The sequence below is a fragment of the Calidris pugnax genome, unplaced genomic scaffold (genome assembly GCF_001431845.1).
Source record: "Calidris pugnax isolate Ruff unplaced genomic scaffold, ASM143184v1 scaffold188, whole genome shotgun sequence".
NCBI lineage: Eukaryota > Metazoa > Chordata > Aves > Charadriiformes > Scolopacidae > Calidris > Calidris pugnax.
Window position 1 is genome coordinate 12,443,389 of NW_015091257.1, and position 25,947 is coordinate 12,469,335.

A 25,947-nucleotide genomic window follows, 5' to 3' on the forward strand; every position below is an offset into this window, starting at 1 on the left:
TTATGAGTTTTTTGTAAATCCTCATCAAATTCTAATTATGTGCTTGTGTTTCCATCTCCTCCCAGAGCATCCTTTTAGTCATGGTTTTCCATGTAAAGGATTTATGGCTCTGCCACGGCATTGGCGACATCTGCGTCTTCTTGGGGCTGTGGCAATGAAGGCCATCAGGCAGCACTGGCATTTACAACATTCTGCTTAAACTCTCGAGCTTTTTCCACATAGTATTTTAGTGAATGCTACAAATATGTAGTACGTGCTCTAGCTTTGGTCATTTTCCAATCCTACAGGAGAGTGGGGTGGAAAAGAGCACCCTGCAATGTGGAGGCTGGCACAGGGTGGCCTGTCGTTCGTTTAGTGGCTAGCCCAGCCTAAACCCCGACACAGGGCCTTAGGCAAATGATCTGCTAGGAGGGGAATTTATTGTAAGGAAAAGAAGCTGTAATAGCTGTGAGCTGCAAACATGGTGGTGCACTAGTGCAGGCCAAAATGTATGTGGGTCAAGGCTTCAGAAGGTGGAAGTGCCTTTCTTCTATGGGAGCCAGCAAGAGGGGAAGGATGGACAACGCTCATGCTCAAGTAATTGTTTTGTTGGGCTGGGGAAAGGAATTTTCATGTTCTTGCATAGATAAGCGGGAATCTGGTCAATTCAGAGTTCTTGGATGTCTTTGCTTTCCTGCCCACGACAGTGCCACATGTTAGGTGAAGCAAGAGGGGATGGATCCATCGCACTGAGTTGCAGGAAAAGCCTGCAGGATGGCAGCACTGCTCTGGTGTGTGTGGCATCCTTGAGTTCCAGACACCAGCATCCCCTTGCCCTGACAGCCCTGTCACAGTGTGGGTGCTCACCTCCACCTCATTTTGTGAGCTGGTGGGGCAGAGGCAGATGGGTGACAGGTTAATGGATAAATGGAGAGAGAAGGAGTTGTGTGAGGTCCTGTGCTGCACCAGGAGGGAAAGAGCTGAGGGTGAGGTTAGTGTGCGTGTACTCACACGTGTGCACACACACACAGAGCACCCCAAGTCTGTTATCCTGCAAAGCTTTGGGTGTGAGTTTCAACTTTGTGTACCAGAGTTGACAATCCTGTTTGAAGGACAAAGAAGTACATTCATAAGCCTTCTGCAAATTAGGGCTGAGAATCTATAACGAGCACGAAAGTTAGAAACTAGGTAAATATTTAAGTGTGCTGGCTGCTTAGACCACTCTTGTTAGTGAATGGTTCCACAGGCAGTTTCCTTTTCCACCTTCACAGTAAGCCTAAGAATCGTTCTGATTTCACAAGGTTTCTGGCACGTTGCTGCTGCAAAATGGAAATGCCTCACAGGTGAAAGAATCTGTAGGGGATTAAATGTGAAAATAATGATGAATTTTACACGTATTTTCAGGTGTGTTTTTGATGATCACACATTCTCTGGTGTTTGAGCATGTTTGTATCAAAAATATTTACCTAAGCATTTCACAAAGTGATCTGCAAGAGGTAAGCGCAAAATTTTGAGGTTAAGGGTTAAATTCACTCAGAGGTTTAGGCTGAACGAAGCCAGTGGACGTGGCAACATCTTACTCTTCCCATTGGGATCTCCAGTCCTGAGTTAGACCTCCAGGCACAAGCCTGTTTTTCCTAGGAGGGTGTGAAAACCAGAGCAGGGTTCACAGTGGTGGTCAGCAATGGTACCTTTCGAGCCTGGGTATCCTAATGGCTATTGTTCAAAACCCTCTCTGTCTCAGTGAGAAAAGCTTTTGGACATGGTTTTCAGCCCCTCAGTGGCTGCTTTATCTAAGAGCCTTCCGGAGTTGAAGCAGGTTTATTTTTGTCTCAGGTTGGAGCAGTTCTGTTTTGAAAAAAAAAAAGGCTAATATATTCACTGGTCAGGACAGAAAACGGAGGAAATCTTTACAGATCATTATTAGCAAGACTCGGGCATAATTAGTACAGGGTTCCAGGTGCTGAACTTCAATTTAAGAAAATATAGAAAACACAGAAGCTTAAACTCTTTCCACAGAATTTAGCTGTACAAATATGGAATCACAGAATTGTCAGAGTTGGAAGGGACCTCTAGAGATCATCTGGTCCAACTCCCCTGCTAAAGCAGGATTGCCCAGAGCACATCACTCAGGACTGCATCCAGGCAGGTCTTGAAGATCTCCAGAGAAGGGGACTCCACGACCTCCCTGGGCAGCCTGTTCCAGTGTTCTGTCAACCTCACCGTAAAGTTTTTTCTCATATTTGAATGGAACTTTCTATGTTCCACCTTGTCCCTGTTGGCCTTTGTCCTGTCACTGGGAACCACTGAAAAGAGCCTGGCTCCATCCTCCTTCAACCCACCCTTGAGATACTTGTAAGCATTAATGAGGTCTCCCCTCAGCCTTGTCTTCTCCAGGCTAAAGAGTCCCAGCTCTCTCAGCCTTTCCTCATAAGGGCAATACTCCAATCCCTCAATACTGTTGTATAGTTTTGCACAAAGGTGTATTTTTACTCCATATGCCTCTGGTGCCACCAGTTAAGCATCTGGTTTCCCTCTGTAGCTCCCTGGCTTTCTGAGGAACGTGCTGATGGTGTGGCCTATCAGCAATCCAGCCATGAGGTCGGGCTGCCCCAGACTGAGCTAGGCAAGAAGTGATGGGGCAGTTCCTTCCTTTTATGGACCCTTATACAGCTCAGGGACTTCACCCACCATGTACACATGTCTGGATTTAGAGCCAAGGGAAACGTAAGGGTGTGCTTCTGCTGCCAAGCTGGTTCACCTGATTTCATGCCAGGGTTCCCCTTCTTGTGCATGCTGGTTGCACTTGGCCTCCGCTCTGGAGGAGAACCCTCAGCATGTGAGCCCAGTGCAGACCAGCAGGTAACCCTGCTGCAGGGGCTCCACCCAGTACACCCACAGGTCAGACTGTGTTGCTTGGTCAAGGGATCCCAGGCCGGTTCCCAGCATAGATAACAAAACCAGCCTGCCGGTATGTTTGCACAGGCCTAGACCACAGATGGGTTAGGAATCACTCAGAGCATTCCTCCAGGGTCGAACCCTAAACGCTTTATTCAGACAAACGACATGTTAAATTGTTTGGTGTTTCATCCAACAATTCAATCAATCTTATAGGATTTGGCTCTAATTTTATTTTAAAGCAATCTATTTTATCTCCTATATAAATGTAAAAAAATCTCAGATGCACATCAAAAAGCCATTTTCTATTCCCTGTGTTGTGTCAAGCTTTCCATCTCTGTAGCGGTTATTTCATTTGTTCTATTCCCTTCGCGTAGGATTGGAGAAGTCAGCAAAGGGGAAAAAATTATTCGGTCATCAAGACCATCAAATCACTTCCAGTTCAGGATTATTGCTCACACAGTGTTTTCTCTGGACTGGCTCAGTCCAGGCTTCGGTGGCTCAGAAAACAGTGCTGTCCTTGTACTTGATTTGGTTAAAACACTTACTCAGGCCTCACACCGGTGAAAGGAATTTCAGTGCAAAGGAGTATTTTCAAAGCATGGTAAGCCAAAAGGAAAACCATCTTTTAGTGAACCATGCCTTCCCAAAAACCACTGAAGAGTGAGTGTTAGTATGGCTGTTATCCCCTTAGGGAGATTAGCACACTACACCAGGAACAAATAAATAAATCACACGTCTGTCGGGCAGACGTGGGAAAAATGATTCTTCTTTACTGAAACTATTGGATCAAGTGACCTTGTTTCGACCTGGGTTTGGGCAGAAGCCAGCTCCAGTGGGACAAACATAAGGCAGCTGTACTTGAGATAGCTTTGAGTTTTTGCTTATTTTCTTTTTGTTGGGCAGAGTTTTAAAACAACAGAGGAAAATCAAAACCACTCGAATAACTGATGTATTTATTTTCTTATATACACTTAAATATGGCACATCTGACAGTAGTTGTACAATAGACTCAAAATGATAATCAAAGCTGGACAGTAGATCAAATAACTCAGTGCTGAACCTATTAGAAGCCAAATCCTGTACACTGAATTTCTGAAGAAAGTTTCACCCACGAGCTGCATTAGCTAAGGATTCAGAGGCTAAGATTATCTAGTCTCAATTTCTGAAAGACAGGCTGGTGACAGTGACTCTATTGCCAACGTAACAGCTTCATCTTCCGTAATGTATCATTGAACTGGCTCTTTCCACCCATTCTTCCATGCAGCCAGCAGTTCATCCGTTGTTGTTACCTCTTGGAGAACAATTACCAACGTCCCAGAGGATTCACCTGCAGTTAGTGATTACTCTAATAAATAAATGCGGACTGGAATCATTCTTCTGCTATTAGTGTGGAAGATGTTCATCTTTACTATTGTTTGAAAGTCAGTGACGGCTACTTTGCAAAGCAGTGGGTTTTTGGTGAATAGGGGAAGCTCAGTCAAGGTGTTTCTTTGCTTTGGGAACCGTGAGAACCTCTCTTCTCCTTTGGACAACGACAATGCCTGGGACACACTGGTTTTGCAGTTGGGCATGTTCTGGGTTGGGATGGACATTTATCCTCACAGCTGTTTGATAAAGGAGAAAAAAGCAAAAAGAGAGAAGCATTGTAATATGGTAGTTGCTTACTGTTGCAGTCCTCAACTTCTTCACTGCTAAACACTGCAATGCTCTCTAGACAACATTTGGGGAAGTGTCAACACCCTACAACACAGGGAGATAAGACTTTGCTGCCTGAGAGTTCTCATCTACAACAACACATCTTGCTGTTCTCCATTTGTTCCCAGTCACAACCTTTCATTTCTTGTGAGCAGGAAATCCAGGAGGGCTGGACTAGACGATCTCTGAAGGTCCTCTCCAACCCTCTGCCACAGCTGCTTTTCCATGAATGAGCCGATGAAGTCCATGAGAATGGACCATTCAGTGAACCACAGCTTTGCTAGTGTACCCAGGGAAACTGAATGCTGACTGCCCTTACATAAGCTTTCAGACAGAGCTCCTGCATGCTCCTGGGTCTCTACATGTGGCCAAGGCTTTCTGAGAGGAAAATTTTGAAAATAAACGAATGCATGAAAAAGGAGTATTTTAAAAGGGTGTTTTCTACTAAAATTTTGCCAAAGAAACCTCAAAACTGCTTACACAAAGGGATTATGGTAACACATGGAGTATAACAGCCCCAGAACTATTTTGCAGCTTCTCGTGGCATCAGAGCTGATTGAGTAGTTTTATGTGTGTACAAAATTGTATTAGCTCTAGAAAATTACTTGCTCTGAGGAAAAACTGAATGAGAAATGAGTTGTATGGTGTGGGTGCAGACGTAGGGAGCTTTTGTCCCTAGACGTCTATGAATCTGCATTCAGCTGTGACACAGAGCACAGGATGGGTTCTACCTCTCTACAAATGCAAGACTCAGAATCTCACTGTAAATCCCTTGTGTCACAAGTTATTTCAGTTGTAGCACAGTTTTAACCTTCATTCCCTTAAGATTAGGAGAGGGGAGAAAGTAACAAATATCGGCAGCTGAATAGCATCCTTGTCTAGATTTCTTTAAATCATGTTAATTAAATAAACCTTAGACTCCTTCTATGAAGTTAGTATTGTAAATATCATCTCTGTTATCATTACCTCCCTAACTGCAGCGAGGTATTTTATCCTGGGCGGACCTCCTAGCTAATTCAGCACTTGATCCTACGGCATCTACTCAAGCTAATTCAGGTCTTGCAGTGTACACATTAAACGACAAGGAGCGCTTACCTGCAGGTTTCAGCGTGAAATATCTTGTATTTTAGAGCACAGCTCTCCTGGCTCTCCCTACACAAGTAGCAGCTGCAGTTGTCTTTACTCTGAAAGAAATCAGTGGGACACTTCTGTCTACAGATGCATTCACAATTTTCTTCATCAAATTCCATATGTTGTCCACACATAGCCAGCTCAGCGAGAGGAGGGAGTCCTGCAATAGTACATACGTCTTTTAGCCGTAAGCTTTACATGGCTGAAAATCCTGCTTTTGAAGAGTCTAACTCTTTCTTTTCAACCACTTGGGCTCACACATGTTCTCTCTGGTAGATTCTAGTCTTCAGAATTTCTGTTATAACTTACAGTGCAGAAAAGCACTTGAGAGGATTGGGCTGATTATTTCACTAACTCTAGCACTGCTATTTCTTGTGGGTTGAACCCTGCATAAAAATACTTTATTTTGGGGCTGTATATTAAAAGAGCCTAGTGTTAGGGTTTGGAATGCACAAAAATTTACTGAACAGCAGGTTTTAAAAAGTAAGTCTCAAAAATTTAGTCTTTACCCCTGACAAAAATGCACATTCACACAAACTGCCACACTCACTACTCAATGTACTTCATTATCCACATACTTTGGAAATTTTTGCAAAGGTAATACTAAGTCTAGTAAGGTGGAAGCTGGTCTAGTGCTTTGATGAAGTGCATATGCACACTTGTCAGTTGAAAAAAAGAAGGAAATACTTTGCTTCAGAAACAAAACCCCAGCCAAGTGAATGCACTGTCTAATACCTCATCTATCTTCCTTCAAAATACACATCTGGAGTACAATATGAGGCTAATCCTAGCAAAAAGGGAACACATTTGGGGAAAGCTTTATTAAAATCCTAGCCGCACATCCTCGGTTAAAGGCCATGGCGTATAATGTGTCATTGGGAAGGTAATTTCCTGTCATTTTACAATTAGCTCTTGGATTTAACCTACGGAATGTGGAATGTAACCTGTGTCTATGACCTCTGCAGCCTCAGCTCTGATCTCAGTGGCCAGAAAAGGCTTGCACATTACTTGAAAGAAACCTTCATTATTATTTACTTACTGCTGGAAAACCAATATCCAGACAGATTGAAACCCAAGTCCTATTGGAAGGAAGGAAGGAATCTGCCACAAATTCTTGGAAGACAAACCCCTTCCTTGGGGTGATAAAGCCTGGCGTGTGTGAAGTGGTGTAGGTGGTTTAGTCTCACTTTGTTTAACCTCAAAGACAGATTTTAAGTTATTTTGCCCCAGCCACTGCCAAATACAATGTACTTCAGAGAATGGTATTTTGCTGAGGAAATATTGAGTCTATATCAACAAAAGCTATAATTCAACAAGCCACAGTTTTTAGTGCTCCAAGCTGACCTTACAAAAGGCTGAGAGTCAGGAGGACTCTGGCTATTCACATTCCTTTGCACATGCCCTGAAATATAGAGTACTAATCCTTTCTTGAGTGAAAAGTCTAACTTGAGCTTAACTAACTGACCTGATGGTCAAATGATCTGATCCGGAACGAGAACAGATCCTACAGAAGCCACTACACAACTGATCTCTTGCTTATTAAAATTAGGAGATTGTAATCAACAGACCAGTTTGTGAGGTTATTGAGTTTTGTTTTAGCTTGCTAGTCTAGTAATTGGTTGCCAGTTTGCTTTTATTGTTGCATGTAGGTTAAGCCACAAAGACAGGGCTTTCTTCTGTGTCCGTCTGCTCTAGTACTATGATAATTTTATTTTAACCAGCACAATTTCCTGAAAAAAACAATTAAAAAAACCCCACCCTTATATAGGGCTTGGAGAAATTTTAACTTCTCTAAATGTTTACTGCTAGTAAGTATCTTTAGACTTATGCAGTTACCCCCCAGAATATTTCCTGCAAATTTCTTTGACAGATTAGTTTTCCAGAAAAACAGAAGGAGAAGAGATGTAAACTTCTACTAATTTTACCCTCTTCCCTTTGCTTCCGCAGACCTGAAAGGGTATACTTGCATACTTCTGAGTATGTAGGGCATATTGGTTTGAAAGCTTTCTAAATACCTCAGTATTATCATAAAAAATAATAAAATATTTTGAAAGGCCTTATAACCTTTTGCACTGACTACAGCTAATAATCTTATTCTGATATGTCTAGTTTTAAGAATTTTCCACAACGAAGATTCAACACCTTCCTCATTCAATATTTTCCAGACCATATTTTTTTCTACAGTTAAAAAGTTTTCCCATCATACAACTTAAGGCCCATGTAAAATAAAAATTTATCCTGGGTGTCTGCTTCACTAACTCTTTTTCATACTTTCCTAGTTGCTATTCAGGTTGTTAATGCAGAGGGAGTAAAATGTCCAAGCAAAAAACATGAGAGGGGGATAAGTAGATACGAGTGTTTATTGTCAGGTGGGTTTCTACACCATAAGCGAAGTCTATCTAGGGGTGTGGAATCAAAACTATAACTCTCTTCATGTAAAAATGGGACAAAGCAAAAATGATACATGAACAAAAGTGTCCATTTTTAATTTCATCTTTACCTTCTCGTCTGTTGGAGTGCTGTACATCTAGAACACATTCACATTTGTCACTATCCCAGGTCCATCCATTATGGCAAAGTTTGTTGGTAAAAGGGCATCTAGAAGAAAAGAAGAAAAAAAAGATAGGAATTTTGAAAAAATAGGCATATCAGTGTAGTCATTTGGCAAAATGAGCCTGCTGGTATGCTGGGTCTGCCACTTGCACTACGTGAAGGTACAACACCTGTGTCCATTACTGCTGCAAGCAGAAAACCTTGGGACTGGATGGTTTTGCTGATGGGGCTGAGCTGCCTGGCTCCCAGCAACTAGACTGAGCAGGTACAGCATGCATTTCAGATTACATCCTTAGGAAACAACTACATTTTTTCAGCTCCCCTTTTCCATAATACAGCTCTATTCCACCCAGGGTAGCCTTTGTCTTACAATATTCACGCCATGTAACTGTATCCCATTGTTCCATGCTGGCAGAAAGCGCAGCTCCAGTTTAAATTTGCCCACGTTTAAGGATGTACGGTGGCCTGTTTTCAGGGTCAGAGGTTTGACTTTTAGGCACGGCTCTGGGAGGGGTACTCACAAACTGGAAGAAGGCTGAGGTTCTTCTTTATTTGTGTTGGAAGAGGAATCAGAGTGGCCAGCAGGCTGAGTGAGGGCTGGAGGGGCTTTGCTGAAATGCCACCTCTCCCCAGCCCAGATGTCTCACAGAAGGGCAGTTACAGGGGCAAGCCTCCATGCAGGGCTAGACAGAGACACCCGAGATGACTTCCAATGAGTCACTCAAGCAATCTGTGTTTCTAGAGTCTTGGTTAATGTAGCCTGTTGCCACCAGGACTACAGGTATTTCATACCATGTTTCGAAGTCAGATGTGAGATCACATTTTCCAGCCAATCAGCCTGACAGATACAAAGCAGGACTGGACCAGAAAGTGCAAAGCCATAGTTCACACTGATTCTGACCCAACACGCTGTGAAGTATGGCAGAGGGCTTTAGCCTGACCACAGCACTCTGTGTGCCCTGGCTAAAAATTGTGAGAGCAGAGTTGCCCATATCGCGTTGAAAAAGTCTATGCACACAAACCCAAATAGCTCCAGTGGAGCACAGCGCTAATATGTGTACTTTGAGTACACTTTCAGGCATCTAAGTGTCTTAATGACTCCCAATCCTGCTGAACAAGCCTGCTCTTTGTTGGATTCTGGTGTCCGTTCACTTATAGTTGAACCTTTCTAACCCTGAGTGATAATCAAGATATTTGGAAAAACCATTGAGATAACAGAAAGTGAAGGGACTATTGTAATGACCAAATCAGAACAAAATAATTTTTCTACTTCAGATTGCATAACACATGTAGCAGTTTGTAAAAGAGGGAAATTAACTCACCCATCTTCTTCTGGATACTGGACGGATCTTCGTATGATGGCATATGGATGGCGCTGTGTATTTGATAGACACTTACAGCCTGTGTGGTTGGCAATTTTGATCGGCACGGGCTCAGGAACACTTGTCAAGGGAACTGAGATCTCAAAGAGCTAGGTGGGTGAAATAAAATATTTTTTTTTCAGTTTATGTTACACAGTTTGTATTTGGAGTTTTAAATCAAAACCTCCCACCATTTGCCCCACATTTGCTCTTTTCAGGAGATAGTTAGCATAGGTATAAATGAGCAGGTGAGTACTGAGGGTTTTGAAGAGAAGAATAAGCAATGCCCACCAATGTAGGACCTTGCCAAAACAGCGGTCCCAGTGCTGTATTACCAGCTATTAAACACCCAAGACCATTCAAAATTCTTTGCAACTATACTCCGAAGCCTCTTCTGGATGCTAGGGCCAAATGGAAAAGATATAGGTGTTGGGAACTTTGTTCTAATTTACATCATCTGTTGAATCTCAACCACTTAGGGATGGAGCTATTTAAGTGTCCTAGGGTATGATCACAACATACATCTTCAGGGGTCTAACTTAAGCCCCACAACCTCATCTAAGAGGGAAGAAACAGGAGTAAATAGAGGAGAGTTCATTCTGCTTCAGCTGTGTTCTTGGAGGGAGTCATCCTGGAAACGGCTCTCTGTTGGCTGTAGCAGGAGCCTAAGGAACCAAGTAGCCTACCTTCAGTGCATCCAAATTGTTTAGAAGGATCTCTGAGTAGCCTTGTGGGAGCTCTGGTTCCTTGGGTACCTATGTGTGGGAGCTGTGGAAGTGACCCACACCCGCTTCACCACCCCTCAAGCCAGCTTCCTTCCATGGAAACCAAACCATAGGGGATCATCTTTGCACGCCAACGTGTCTTGGCTTAATGCTGCATCCAGGGGCTGAGAAAAATTCCTAAGCTTGACTGTATAGACATTTAAATGTAGGTATCATAGCATCTAACTTTAGGTGGCATGAATATCCTTCAGTAGATATTATATACCAGGAAAAGAATGCTGTCACTAATATGGGAGTAATTCCATTCATTTTACAGGAGTAAATCTGGACTGATGTTGGTGTATCCAGGAGTGGAACTTAGCTGGGGGCTTTTGAGGGAATGGTTATTTTGAAGGATGCTAAAGGAATGTTACAGTCTGCAGAGCTGCAGTTTTTCAACAAACTTATGAACTGTTGCTCCAAAAACACATAAATAAGTAAATACTTTTTAGCCTGACCTAGCTCCCTGAAGTGATCGGATGTCTTTTGTGTGGGGCCAACAGCTCCTAACAGCTTTTTCCTTCTGGTGTGGAATGAAAGCAATTAATGAACATTGACGCAAGAAGGGCAGGCCCAGATTTATTTTACTCCAACTGTATTCCAGTACAACCACACACCATGGAATTACATTCCAACAAACCTGAAACAAACACAGAAGTGAATCGGACCTGGTCCCCATGAGGACTTCAATTTTCTTTTTAAAACAACTGCCCTCGATCTTTGCTCTGATTTAAAGAAAAGTCTTTTTAATAACTGGAACTTAATACATTACTCCAGGTCAAAAGGTTCTACCATTTTAGTAGGAATGCAGAAGGTAAAGGTTAATCTAAGAGGACTAGCCTCCTGTGCTCCTTCTGTAGGTCTTAACACAAATGGTTTCATCTGTAGAGCTGACTGAAAGTACTAACTGTGGAGCTCTGCTCAGTCACCCACTGAAGCAAGGTATCTCTGTACATAGACACTAGATGGAGTCTACAGAAAGAAGCTCTTTAGCTGCTTGTATTCACCTTTTGTCACCGGTCATTAAAACTCAGGTCTTTGTTGCCTGTTGCACCTAAGCAGTAATTGACTACTGGCTTAAGCTTTTCTTTTCCGAAGTGACTTGTGATTTGGGACAATTAGGTCCTGAGGCATTCAACTTGAAAGCATCTGTCTTCTCCTGTTGAAAATGTCCCCTTTTTAGGCTCGCAAAACTGCACATCCAAAATTATTAGCCAGCCTTTTTGGCACTGAGAGCATTTTTGAAAATGCAGCTTTCAGACTCCTGGCCTCACACATCAAAATTTCCTGGAGTCTCACTTAATCCTTTGGTGCAGAGGTTTCCCATAAGCCAATACTCTCCAGAGGTCCTAGGTCCAAGTAACAATACATTAAAGAAGGATTAAACTCCTCAACATCACATGAGCCTGCAGTCGCTTTCTCAGGGCCTGATTTTCCATCTCTACACATATATATCCATTTTTAATAATGCGACATGGATGTAAAATGCTATTGCACATGCCAGCACTTACTCCGCATGGATAAAAAATTAATTCTGCTGTTTGTTATGATAGTGCAGACAGATCTTTCATAACAGGATCTAAGAAACCAAACATCCTCTTTCCCCTCCCTTCTTGGAGAGCCAGGGTAAAAAGAAAGCAGATGAATAGCCTCATTTACCGTTTTTGAGACGTAAGTTGTGCTTGTATTCATGCAGCTCAGACTCTCCTCGTTGCAGCAGCCTCCGCATCTGAACACATTCACGCAGGGAGGCTTGAAGAATTTGTTGGTTGTTGTACCCAGCTCCTTGGCAACTTCCACACAGGTTTCCCTTGGCACACATTGAGTCTTTTGCCATTCTTCATCTATGACTGGAGAAAACACCGTCTTTGTGAGCAATCGTGGCAAAGGTAAACCTCTGATTAGTGAGGCAGAAGCATTATATAAATAAAAATGAAGTGCTGGCAGGCCATTTGCACTTACTTGGATCGATTTGCACTTAACTTGGATTGATCTAAGGACCAGAGAGAGAGTCTGAGTGCAGAGTTATCCCAGTAACTTACACCAGCTGCACTGGCAGAGAGGTTGTTGCATTTATTCGCCTTTAACTTTCAACGCAGATGACCAAAATCTCCGTTAATTCCGGTGGGTTAAGTAGAGCTGCATCGACTTCCCTGAGCCAAGAGTCAGCTCCATGGCCTCTGTCTGACAAAGCCGGCCCACACCCTCTTCTCCCTTTCTCCAGGGTAGACCTCTTTACTGTCATTTTATCCTCTCTCCGCATGTACCCCACTGCGGACGCAGTAGAGCCTGGGCCTGACTGCAAAAGTGCATTAATGATTAACAGATTCTGGTCAGAGGGTATTAATACTCCTACTGGATGTCAGCCAGCAAGCACTGTTTCCAAAATGTCTAATGAAATCCAAGACAAACACTCTCACACCTCAGTACCCTCAGGGTTTCGAGTTTGAATAACAGGAATATGAATTCAAGCATGATTTATCTATTCAAAACACTGCGACATCTTTCAAATACCGAATTGTTGTCAACTAGTAATTTATTTTAGACTGATCTGTCAAATTCTGACTGTAAGAAGGAATAATGCATTAACTGACTGAACCAGAGGGAGAAGGCAGTGACGTTTACACAATTTGATCTTGGGTCTTGTTAAAAGATGGTCTTGCTTTTTTTGGCTTTTGATTACCTGATTCAAGTTATGGAATTACTCGAGAGTCATCAATGCTTATGCCTTAAGTCCTCCTTAAAATTATGAAAAATGTTTTTCCTGTCTGCCCTCCTCCATCAAGCCTCTGAAAGATCAAAAGCAACTTGTACACCATTAAGAAAATTGCTCTCTCTTCCTATGTAGTCCACCTCCCCACTATTATGCAAGCAGTGCATACATTTAGAGGGAAGTTCTGAGAAAAAAAAAAAATTCTGGAAGACTTTTAATATAAATGCTATATTTTGTCTTTGGAGAAGCATTTATTTCTCTCTTTCCTACCTGACTTTCCTTTTTCCTTTATAACTTTTTTCTTTAGCTGACTGTATATGCTTAAAGCAGTTTGTTTATTCCTTCAAAGTCCTTCCCCAGGGTTCATTCACTCCACTTTCCAGTCTCATAAAAAGTAAAAGAAATAAGAACTTGGGGCCCAGTTTCTGATTTTACAGCATAAATTAAGAGAATAATCACTAAAATCAATAGAATTCTCTAGAGTTGTGTTTGTCTATCAAAAAAGCAATCCAATCCTAGGCCTTAAAATAGAAAATAAAGTGTTTGCCAAACTCATTAAGGTATGTGCATGTAATCACTTCAGATGTCACCTCAGTGAGTGTTAGCGGTGGTGACCTTTCCAACTGCCCACATCCTCACTTTATTAACCACTTCTTTAGTAGAAGAGCTGTTATAGGGAGGGGTGGTCAAAGAAGTGGGTGTCACATTTTGCTCAGAAGAAACATGGTCACCCTGATTTTTTCCCTGAACAAGCACAGGGCATCTGCAGTCCTGGGTGATCCGAGTTGCTTGGGGGAGGCTGTGGTTAGACAAGGTGACACAAGATTTCAGTGAATTCATCATTAAAGCTCTAGAAAAGAGCAACAAAATCCTGAATTGGCCCTGCTGGAGTTTGGGGCACTGTGGAAGATAGTCTAGCAGTGACACAAGGAGGAGCCTTGACACAGCCTTCTCATCAAAACACTTTATTAAAAGAAAACAGATGCCCTTGGCAAAAAGGTCAATGCTTAATGACTGGAAAGGGTGTGGGAAAGAAATACATGTTTATAGGCTTGGTTTTTTAAAAGGAGCCTTAGTACCTTGAACATATTAACATATTAGAACAAAAGTAGTTTCTGTCCTGGGGTAATTCCACTTTGGATGGAAAAGTGGAGAAGATGACCCAATGGGGTTTTTTTTAACTTAAATTTTAGTGGCTTGACTTTGAATGAGAAAGCTGACATCTCTGTGTCTAGAACAGCTCTATGTATTATTAATGTTTCTGTGCAGACTTGTAAAGGTGTGTAAACAAAATTTTTATCCTTAATTAAAGCCCTCTTGATTATTATTCCAGTGTGTATTGAATTGTAAGCATTGGATATTGGATATTAAGCATTGGAATGGGCTGCCCAGGGAACTGGTTGAGGCACCATCCCTGGAGGTATTTAAAAAACGGGTTGACATAGAGCTTAGTGACATGGTTTAGTTGATTTTTTACTAGTCAGGTTGATGGTTGGACTAGATGATCTTAAAGATCCCTTCCAACCTAGACAATTCTATGATTCTATGATCTAGCTTTTTTCTATAAAAAATTTCTATGAGAAGCTTAAAACCATGCCCGTTGTATGAAAGCCCTTTTAAGACTGGCATTCGTGTCTGCCTTTCTGTGCTGTGGCTCAGAGATGCAAATTAAGGCCTTTGGCTCAGCCATAATTTAGCTAAATAATGGTGTGCAAAGTGGTTGTGGTTATTGTAAAAGTGGTACTGGAACAGGATCAGCAATATCTGTTTTCCCAAAAGGAAACTGATGTGATCATATCCTTCAGGGTGAAGACTGAATAAAAAAGAACAGCTCAGTTTCTCCTTTGTGAGGCTGTAGGATATCCATTTGCTTTGCTGTAGGATATCCATTTGCTTTGCTGTAGGATATCCATTTGCTCAGCCAAAGTATAGTAACTGATGCTTTATTTTACATCAGTGAACGCATAATGCCTCTTACATCTCTCAGCTACAGGGAACAATATTCATTTTTGCTCCAGGTGAAGGAATAGACTGTGATTCCCCACATTCAAGTGTTGGTTGGTCCTTTCAAGGTCTGCTTCTCTCCAGAGAGACTTCCTCCAATGGATTGAAATTAGGGCAATACGTCCTCCCTGTGCAAATCCCACCCAGATGCTGCTGCGGATGCAATGCCTTATATCAGAGCACACCTAATAAAAGAAGGGATTTCTATGTCTGCAGTAAATCTCGTTTATTTCTGCCTGCAAGCAAATTCTGAGATTTAGCACAATGCTGCTTGCCAGCCCCTCAACCAGTCATTCCAACCTGTTCTTTGCACGTTGACTTCCCGTCCTTTCTCTGGACTGACAAATCCATATGGAATACAATCTTCCCTTTGGAGAGTATACAGAGAACAATAAACCTGATTTGGCAATAAAACGGGGATGTGTACTGGGGCTGTTGCTTGACATTTTTTCATACAAAGTCATTTTCCATGAATGCCCCGTTGTTTCCAGTATGGGTGTATTCTAGGAAACCCCTGGTGCTTAACCCTTTACTGGTTTAACAGTCAATGGTCCCGAAGCTGAGATCAACTCAGCTGTGAACCCGCACCTACCTTTCAGTGTGTCGATATCGTAGAAAGCAGCAGCAAATCTGGTGGAGCGGTGCGATGCGGAGCGGGAGTCTAAATTGGCCAGACTTTTGAGTTTTAGCCTGCATTTCCACAGCTTCCAGTCCTCAGAGTGAGTGATGCGAAGCAGCTCTTCCAGGCTGGATGCTCTCCTGATCTGCTGTTCTGACCGCTCCAGCGCTGACAGAGACGTCCTCTGGAAGGGAAGGGGGGGTTGTCAGAAAGCCAGTACCTTTACAGCCTGTACCCAGTGCGGCACGTGGAGCACTTGTACAAAAAGGCAGCACGTCACTGAGGACAGCTGAAAATACCTGGGAAAACAGGAGCATGTGGAGATGTCCTGGGCTCTCAAGATGCCCAGAATCAGACCAATCTGCAGGTTTTGCACACATAGAAATCAAGCAAGGGAGATGCCCGCTTCCTCACCCTTTCCATCACAGCCACTACAGCTGTTTGACAAATGCTGTACTCCCTATATCCCAGCTTTCCAGGGAAGCTGGCAGACACCACGTGGACATGGCTGGTTCACGTCATTCACATTCACATCCCATGGCTGCTGTGCCTGAGCTGGCCAGCTGTGCCAGTGTGAATCCCAGGTCACCCCCACAGAAAACCTGAATGAATTCAACTGGTGGCTTGCCTTTGCAGGAGGCCACCTCCAGTGCCAAAACTCTGGTGGCACCCATGAGACATCACTGCACGGGCAGGTGATACCACTGGAAGCTGCCCTAAGTATAAGGGCCCATCCACATGGCGGGCAAACACAATATTTAACATGCTGCAAAGTGCAGGAGGCACCTGCCATTTCCCATCCTGACCACCTTTTGGGTCATGCTCAAATCAGCCAAAGGGGCCTCCGTCCAGCCTCAGCGCTGTGGCTGTGCAGCTGCAGTAGTGCAGTCATTGCATCTCCCACCCATGTGATGTACAAGACCATTCTCCACTTTCACGGGAGAATGCTCCCTACAGTGGCCTACCTCATCGGTTTAAAGTTGTTAATTCACTTAAAAAAACACCTGTTCAACAGAAAATATTGCACGGCACCCCATAACAATACCGGTTTCCTTGGCTGCTGCTTTCCAACATCTGTGTTTGTGCCTTTATGGAGGCATTGTGTATTTATTTCCACTGACTCACCAGATCTGCTGAAAGCCATTGCCTCCAACCCAAGTGAAAGGTTATCTTTGTAAATGGCTGTGTTGCGCTGGGCTGGTGCTCTCAGCTGTGCTCTCTGGTCGTGCAGTTGACTGTACTTTTTGACTTGCAAAGAAAGGGCTGACGTGCCAGCTCTCGTAAATAAAATACCAGTTCTTAAAAGCAAAGCTGAAGTGTAGGAATCTGGCGATATGAGGTGTGGGGTGTGTAGCAGCCTGAACCGGTAGCAGGCAAGTGCTCTGTATAGGACTGGGGAAGGGGTGGGGGAAAGGGTCATCTATAAGAACGTTTTTGGATGAGATCTGAAACCCAGGCACCGAGTGCATCTGTTATTTGTTATTAAAACATCTGTGGCATTTATTTTGCAATGATACAGATGTTAGCCTGTACACGCGGGCCAAGTTCGTTTTTGGGTAATTACCTTCCACTGGCCTAAAATTCCCTATGTAGTTAACTCAGAAGAAGTTATTTGCTCTTCTTCTATGTCCATACAGAACATTGTATTGTGCTCTAGCAAGCTGCCATGTTTCATTATAGAGATGGCTGTTTTTCATTGGTGAATGATTTCTCATACATTTCATATGTGGCAAAAACTGGAAAGCCTGTCTCAATACTTATGGACAGAGAGCTCAGAAGGAATGTGAATACTTAGCACCAGTAACTGCATTTCAAGACAGTTTTACAAAAAAGCTACCCAGAATTTTGCTGATCCAAGAAAGCTGAAATTCATCTTGCGGTCAATGTGTCGAGACTTGTTTGTTCTAAGAACCACAGCTTATATTCACTCCCATTCACAAGCTGTCCCCTCAACCTTGCAAAACATCCAAGTGCGGGACCAGTGCTGGAATAGTAATGGGACCAAAGATACTGAAACTGAACTCTATGACCCATTAATAATACTTTTTTTTTTCCTCTTTGCACTAGAAAGGTGTTCTAGCTGAATCAGCATCTAAACTGGACTGAATTTGCAGAGAACCTGTAAAATGAGATGACGGTATTCTGTACATTAGAAGACATATCCCCTGCACTTCTAAGAGTCGGTAGTTTGAGACTAGATATTCCATTTCTTTTACTTAAATACCAGAGGTTTCTATTGATGGTCATTATATGAGCAAAATAAGGTTTAAACCTAAGATGAAAGAGTACAGAAGAAATTTACATGCCTTCTCATATTAAGCAAAGATCTCTGGGTTTATCTAAAGCACAAATTTCTACTGTTTTAAGGATTTTTTTATTTTTAAAGCTGTACAAGTTCCTTAATGTGGACTGAATACACTGAAATTAACCAACTTTTTGCTTTCACAAGTACTATTGTACAGAAAGGGGAATAAGTTCTATTAGTAGAACTCACTTTTTACACCAAAAAATACATGTCCAATAGGTTTTGAATTCTGGTAATTAAAAAAATGCTACCTCTGATATTGATGCATTGTAGCGTATCGACAAAGCCTGTCTATGTGTGCGGGTTGTTTGTTTTTGTACTGGTTTTCATATATTGGAAATTGGAGAAGCACGTTCAAAGGAAATGGAAGGAGCAGTGCGCATTGCAGAATTCCTTCTGCAGTCATCAGAAATGTATCGTGATTAACTAAACCGCGGTCATCCAAAACTCACACAGAGACCTTGGAACTGAGTTATCGCTACTCTCTCAGCTCCAGCCCCATGCAGCATTGTCTGGGCTATTCAGCCCTGAAGTGAATCTGTTGCCTCTACTCTCTTCATGTTTCTGAACACCTATCCAAGCTCTGCATTTTGAGGGGATTGCCAGTTGCCTACCATCGCAATGCCAGAGTAATTGTCCTCCTTCTTCTTATATATTTGACTTCTTCCTGGAGGGAACAGATTTTACAGCTGACTTTACAACTTCTTCACAGGAATCCCTACCCAGTGCAGAATTTCCCGGTGCCCTTTCCCATAACAACAATAGTATTGAGGTAAAGTACAGTCTCTCACTCTGAGCACTGCTGACCATAGGCAAGATGGTGAGCTGATGGCACTGCTAGCTTTTAAGGGAGGGCTGAATCCCAAATAGTTGTCAGTTTTTACAGCATGGATATCTGTTTTGCCTGGGAGCTAGTTACTCTCAGCTTCCTCTATAGCCAAGACAGAGAAATACAGACACTTCTAGGGCATGATTCATTTGAAATCACATTGAAAATCTTTCTGCTGGCTGCCCAGCAGGGCCAGGCTCACCAGATCACAAGAGGTATCAGTGTGGGGGATCTTTGGACAAACAAATCTCACCACAGATATCTGGGGTATAAAACATCTGAAGAGAAGCACCTCTTTTTGTTCCAGTCCACCTAAGAGCCAAAACAGGAACAATGAATACCACATTATGTGTTTGGTTTCATTCCTTTGAGACTGCTACAATACTCTCACCTAAAATGTTCTTCTAAACACTTGCTAGAGCACAGACAGAGTGCTCAGCATCTAGAAGGACATCCCTTATCCTTAGACACTTTGACCATAGACATAGCTATCCACAACTTGAAAGCATTCAAAACTAAAAGCTTAAAAAGTGAGAAGGGTGTGGAAGGTGCATCAGCCCCACCAGCAGGGTACAACCCTATGGCCTTGGACGCCACAGATTGAATTGCTTCAGTCGGGCACCCCCTTGTTACGGCACAGCAGTACTGAATAACGTGTCATCACAAAATCCTTCCAAAGCATTCATTTCTGCTCATCCTGTTTTGAAAAGGACAGCATCAAATGAAAACACAGAAACTCTTATGGTCTCAGGTAATGCCGCGGATGATGTGCCATAAGGCTGTTAGCACTATGCAGATGTGGAAACTTCTTTCATACACTGCAGTTTAAATTCAAGCCCTGTTTAGATATAGACAAACATACTCTGCCTGACTGAAAAGCCCCACTTGGAAGGGTGCAGCTTTGCACAGAAAGGGGAATAATTGTTTCAACATGTGAAATTGGAGGAAGGTGTTAAGTTCAACAGCATCCCAAACCAACCCCTCATGTGATGATGAAGGTTATCCCCTCTCTCAGTGATACTGAGTAGACAATGGTTAAAGTCAGCATTTGAACAGGAAGGGAGCTCCACACTCAGCCACAAAGCAGAGGGAAGCATGCATAGAGGTGAAACCTCCACTGACATTTTTGGGAGATCCAGCTCTTCACAAAAAGCAAGAGGAACAGAGCCACTGTCTATCTGTTTCTCCTGACTGTAGTTACCAGCACACACTATTTTGCACTTTTCAGATATCAATACCTCCCTTTTTTAGACTTTCTCTGATAGTTAATAATATCTGATAATTCTTTCTGGGTTCCCCTCCTCCTCTCCACTCTGCTCTCATCATCGTGTACTCCTTGGATATCACTGTGCTTCTATGTTTATTTTTATTCCTATCCCTGTATTCTGCCAGGTGGGATTCTAATGGGACCTACCTCAGGCTGAGCTGTTCAGCCCCCTGGTGCAGAGGAATATCCATTTTCCTCCCTTCCATGCCCTCACTCTACTTCCCTTACGTTGACCCAGAATTTAGTAGTCAGCCAAGTGAGCCATCACCACTGTGGTAGCTGTTGGTTGCAAAGACTGAAACCTATGTGGAACAGGACTTCATTGCACTTGGCGTGAATCACATAGGCAGCAAAATTATGATTTCTGGCCCCAGAAAGCTTAAAATGTACATTAAGTCTTCAGAGAGAAAGAAAGTAGAGAAGGAGCCATTGGCAAAGGGCCAGGGAAATGTCTTCTACAGACTCCCAAAAGGAACAAATTACCCGTGGAGCCTTATCACTAGAAAGCTCCGAATGTCCCAAACTTTCAGTACCCATAAATATACACTCTGTAGTCAACTTAATATATAATGCTATTGCCTAAAAGAAATGTTTGCACAGAACTCATCAACAACAAATATCAAAGTAGTAGGTCACAGTAGCTTGTTCTTATCTCTTCAGCTTACTGCTGCTCTTAATATCATTTTTCTAAGTATCTTATCTAAGACTGGATCCCCTACGCAGAAGTAAAAATCAGATTCATATTTAAATGAAGTTGTATGTTTTTCATAACATATTGACCTCTCATATGTCCCAAAACTATTCTTCAACTCAAAGAGGACTATCTGTTTTCCTCTTTTTGGGCTATGAGCAAAATCACTGACATCAGGAAATGATAACGTGGGTTAGCATTGTGATTTTTGGATAATTACAACTTTTATCCTTCCAAAAGAAACCATAATGGGCTATCTGTCTTCTTCCTAGCAATCTCGGATGCCAGAAAAACCCTGAAAGTAGTTAGCATTGGAAAAGAACAAGAGAAGAAGCAGTGATACATTCAGTGGCCTTTCCCACCTTGGACACGAGCTTAAATCAGACACTGAGTTCATTACCCCATTGATTTCTGCTAGTCAAATATTTGGCTTATGCATCATGTCATACAGATGCACAATCCCACACATAGTCTGCACTGTTCGAACTGGGCCCTTTCTTGAGAATTACTACTGACAATCTTCTGTCAGGTGCTGCAGCTCAACACTTTGCACCTTTTCTCCATGCTTGGCAAGCTCCTAGGTTTCTTGCCTAAGGAAAAATACCCTACCCTTTCGAACTGATGTCTGAGTGAGTCAACCGAACCCATGTTTGCAGAACCCCTTTTCTTTTGTATCTGCTGCTCTTTTTAGCCTGACACAGGTGGTCTTTGCTGTGTTTCAGGATATTCTGGAGATATTTTGAACAATGGAGGACGGATCTGTAGAATGCAATAGTAAAAGGAAGGCCCACTAAAGTCCTAGGTTTATTTGAGGATTTATTGCATAAACACGTTCCTAGGGCCCAAAATTAATTCTTTTAAAGGCCATCAGTAACTATCAGTATTTTTATTTCTGAGAACAGATGCAATATCATGCAAAACGATATTTTGTGTGCATGAGAATGTTAAAAAAAAAAGGTCGATCATAATCCATATTTTGGTCAGCCTGAGGAAACTCTTTCTTGCATTTTACTCTGTGATTCTGTACTCGAACACACCCACAGAACCAAAAAGCTAACACAGATGACTACTTTCCTTAAGCCCCAACCTCACAGTCCTTATCCACAGTGGACACAAACTTCTGCTTAAAGCTAAACACATGTGTAAGATCTCTTCTGAAAAGGAATGTTTTTCTGAGTTAGGGTCACAGATACTATTGTGGTAAGTGTTGCATGAATGCCAGTGGAAATCTTCAACATTATCATTGTGTCTGAGGCCAGGACAAATGATTAAGGAACCTCTCAATAACCTTGCACTATTTTATGATCCATCTTCCCAGAGGTTAAGCAATAAAAAGAAGGTGATAGCTTTATTTTGCCAGGGAAAACAGAGTGTAGCTGCATAAGGCAGAGTGATGATTCTCTTAATGCCATTGTATCACAAAAATGGCCAAACAGGTTTAAGCTAAGTTCAAAGTAAATCTTTCAAAATTAGCCAGTCTGGGGCTGGGGGTGGGGATGGAGGGGGATTCCATCACAAATTGAAGGCACTTGGACGTGGACAAAGAGTACTGGCAGCATATGAGGACGTTTTGAACACATATGAGTGTCATGTGCTTCATACAGCAGTAGCAGCTGCATTCAGTTCAAGAGGAGTCATGTAGAAGACAAAGACTTGACACAACCAGAAGTTGAGCTGCCCCTACTCCAGTGCTGCCTGAAGGCTTGTTCTCAGAACCAGACTCAAACCTGTTTAAATACTCAGGATATGATTCATCACCACATGAAAATACCAAGGAATTTTGCTGCTGTGTATGCTACACCTGAAAATAACCTCCTTTTCTTCCGTGATGCATTCCCCAAATTGTTTTTACAACAGCATATGAGCTGATTGTTGTTATAGGGTCGTCTATGCAGAAACAGAATGCCTACAGCTCCCTGCTACCCCACAATCATTAAAAATAATAAAAAATCTGATCCTATGGGTATCATTCACCTGACTGAATATGGACTAGTTATCTGAGACACGTGTTATAGTTAATAGAGAAAAATGGGTCCATCAGGTGCACGTTCATCTCATTCTAAAGTCTGTTTGATAAACTATGCCTCCAAACTGCCTCTTTCTCTCCATTGACACCGAAGGAGGACTCAGCAGGTCACTAGCTCAGCTGTACTTGGCTGACCTGAATCCCACTCTACCGAGAGCAGTCAAATGAGATTAAATCCCCTCTCCTTATCCAAAGCACAGGCAATGTCTGAGGGGCAGCAGCCGATTTTTCTCAGGTACACAAATATAAACAGCCAGGAAGAGCAACTGCACCAGGGCCTGAAGGACCTGGGACTGGCTGAAGGCCATCACTGGCAGTTGACTCGACAGAGGAAAGTACTTCATTCCCTGCCTCAAATCCATGGGGTAGTTGCCCAGCCGTGCTGTGGGTAGCAGCACAGAGACTGTGAGCTGATGTGGCCTGGGAACTGCAAGGGAGTTCCTTTCTCTCTTGGCAGGAAAACAGGGCAGCTCCTGCCATTGTGAGGACAACACAAAGATCTACACGTTGTCTGAAGGTGTCCTGTTCGACCATTGTCCTAGTGAGGATGACACGCTTGTGTAGAGTTATTGCAGTAAGTGGAACTCCTTTTGAGGATTTTCATCGTTATCAGTAGTATTTTTGGCATTATCCTGGCTCATAAGAGTATGGGGTCAGGTGTAAAACAAGATAAAGAGATGATCCCTAACCCGGTGTTACAACCAAAGTTAAAGACAATGGAAAACAAAGGAAGGCATTCATCCAAGGACAGTACCAAGGAAACACAGAAAATATTTCTCAGAGTGAGGGGCCATGATTTTGAGATATCAGCAGCTCAACCGTTGCCAAATTTTATCATAACAAATATTGTCTATAATACAGCATTTTGTATCCTTGGGGTGTTGCATAACGGGCAATAAAATAGTGAATCTTTTGCAGCTTGAAAACATCAGGCTTGCAGGAGTGACTTACTGCCTTATCAACAAGCAACTGCATCACCTTATAAACATCTAGCATGAGGCGTATAACTCTGCCACATGTCTGACACATACTAGTTTGCACTAATTTTATCATCACCATTGTATTTCATTTCTGAGGAAAGAACATCTACTTTTCAACAGCTGCAATAAAATAAGAATTTTGATTCTCTGTCTGCTATGAACTTTTGATAGATGAAGTCCCATCTCTGGCTGTATCCCCTCTGGAATTGTCTATGTGTTATTAGTGCACAAATAACCTATTTTGAATTAGAGTGAACATGACCAGAGAGACAAAACAATGAGAAATTTTGATTTCCAACTAATGCTGTTCTCTGAAGCAGATGGGCTTGTCGTGGCATTTTTCAGTGATTATTACAGGCTTTGCCATCATTATCAGGAGCATGGATGAAGTTTCAGGAGCATGTAGTAATTCATTCCACCTTCAAATGGTGACTGTTTAAACAAATACTCAGATCTCTTCTGATACTTGGAAAAAAGTCCAGGCTCTCTCAGTGCACTGCCTTATCCAGACTGAACATTCACTTGATCATCACAGTTACAGCATTAATAACCTGAAGGGACATGTTGTTTCTGGTGGGGACAAGTTTTGGTCCCGTGAGGCAGATTTCCACTTTTTTAAAAGGGTGCTTTCTCCAGTGAGAACAGTATTGAAAGCATATAGCTAGATTGTCCAAGTATGTAGCAAAAGATATGCAATTGGACTGTATTTCTTCTTTATGAGGTTAAAAGCAGCCTCAAAATTCTTTCCCCGAATATAAAATTAGTACAGACTGTGTTACAGTTAAGAATCCCTAGGGTTGTATCAGACATATGATAGTCAAAGAAGTTGGGGTTTTGGGGCTCAGAGGCAAAGTACCGGGAAAACTCTGTTTTCCAAAGCCCCCTCAGAAAATTGATGCCTTGATTTGCCTGCAAATATTTTCAGCTGTGCCCACTACTACAACATTTTCTGCAACTGCATCAAAGGGAGGCTCCATATAACTCTCACCAGCAAAAAAATGCATACCTGAGACATGCATCACCTGGCTGTAACACCCAGACAGCTCCTCCCGCTGTGCCTGCAGAGGAAATGGTACTCTGAGTGGTCACCTCTCCACCCTCATCAGTGCCTGCTTGCCCAGAAAAAGCTCAAGGACTGAAGAGCAGGCACAGGAAAAATACTTTTACTTGCCCCACCTACAAGCTAGGCAAAACCTCTCCCTTGTCTGCCTCAAAGAGTGTTGGCCTTGGCCATGCATCCTCTCAGGAAAGGGTGACTGTGTGATTACACCACTTCATCCTGAGGTCCTGTGTCATGGCTGCTGAAAGAGAAACTGCATAGGGCCCTGTCTTGTTTTTTTTCCTCTTTGCACTAGAAAGGTGTTCTAGCTGAATCAGCATCTAAACTGGACTGAATTTGCAGAGAACCTGTAAAATGAGATGACGGTATTCTGTACATTAGAAGACATATCCCCTGCACTTCTAAGACTTTTTTTTTTCTCTCTTTGCACTAAAAAGATGTTCTAGCTGAATCAGCATCTAAGTCTTCTGAACTGGACTGAATTTGCAGAGAACCTGTAAAATGAGATGACGGTATTCTGTAAATTAGAAGACATATCCCCTGCACTTCTAAGAGTCGGTAGTTTGAGACTAGATATTCCATTTCTTTTACTTAAATACCAGAGGTTTCTATTGATGGTCATTATATGAGCAAAATAAGGTTTAAACCTAAGATGAAAGAGTACAGAAGAAATTTACATGCCTTCTCATATTAAGCAAAGATCTCTGGGTTTATCTAAAGCACAAATTTCTACTGTTTTAAGGATTTTTGTATTTTTAAAGCTGTATAAGTTCCTTAATGTGGACTGAATACACTGAAATTAACCAACTTTTTGCTTTCACAAGTACTATTGTACAGAAAGGGGAATAAGTTCTATTAGTAGAACTCACTTTTTACACCAAAAAATACATGTCCAATAGGTTTTGAATTCTGGTAATTAAAAAAATGCTACCTCTGATATTGATGCATTGTAGCGTATCGACAAAGCCTGTCTATGTGTGCGGGTTGTTTGTTTTTGTACTGGTTTTCATATATTGGAAATTGGAGAAGCACGTTCAAAGGAAATGGAAGGAGCAGTGCGCATTGCAGA

The 25,947-nt window shown here is 42.3% G+C and overlaps 1 protein-coding gene across 2 annotated transcripts in view; it reads right to left on the minus strand.

Moving 5' to 3' along the window:
• Positions 1-3,816: 3,816 nt before the first annotated feature.
• Positions 3,817-25,947, minus strand: part of FIGF (c-fos induced growth factor (vascular endothelial growth factor D)) — a 38,352-nt gene continuing 16,221 nt past the window's right edge. For both annotated transcript variants that reach the window (XM_014960153.1, XM_014960152.1), the window contains exons 3-8: positions 15,694-15,904; positions 12,044-12,234; positions 9,582-9,730; positions 8,207-8,304; positions 5,671-5,866; positions 3,817-4,484 (exon numbers count right to left, since the gene is read on the minus strand). In XM_014960153.1, the coding sequence (XP_014815639.1) occupies positions 4,358-4,484; positions 5,671-5,866; positions 8,207-8,304; positions 9,582-9,730; positions 12,044-12,234; positions 15,694-15,904 (972 nt within the window). In that variant the 3' untranslated portion in view covers positions 3,817-4,357. The remainder of the gene's footprint in view (positions 4,485-5,670; positions 5,867-8,206; positions 8,305-9,581; positions 9,731-12,043; positions 12,235-15,693; positions 15,905-25,947) is intronic.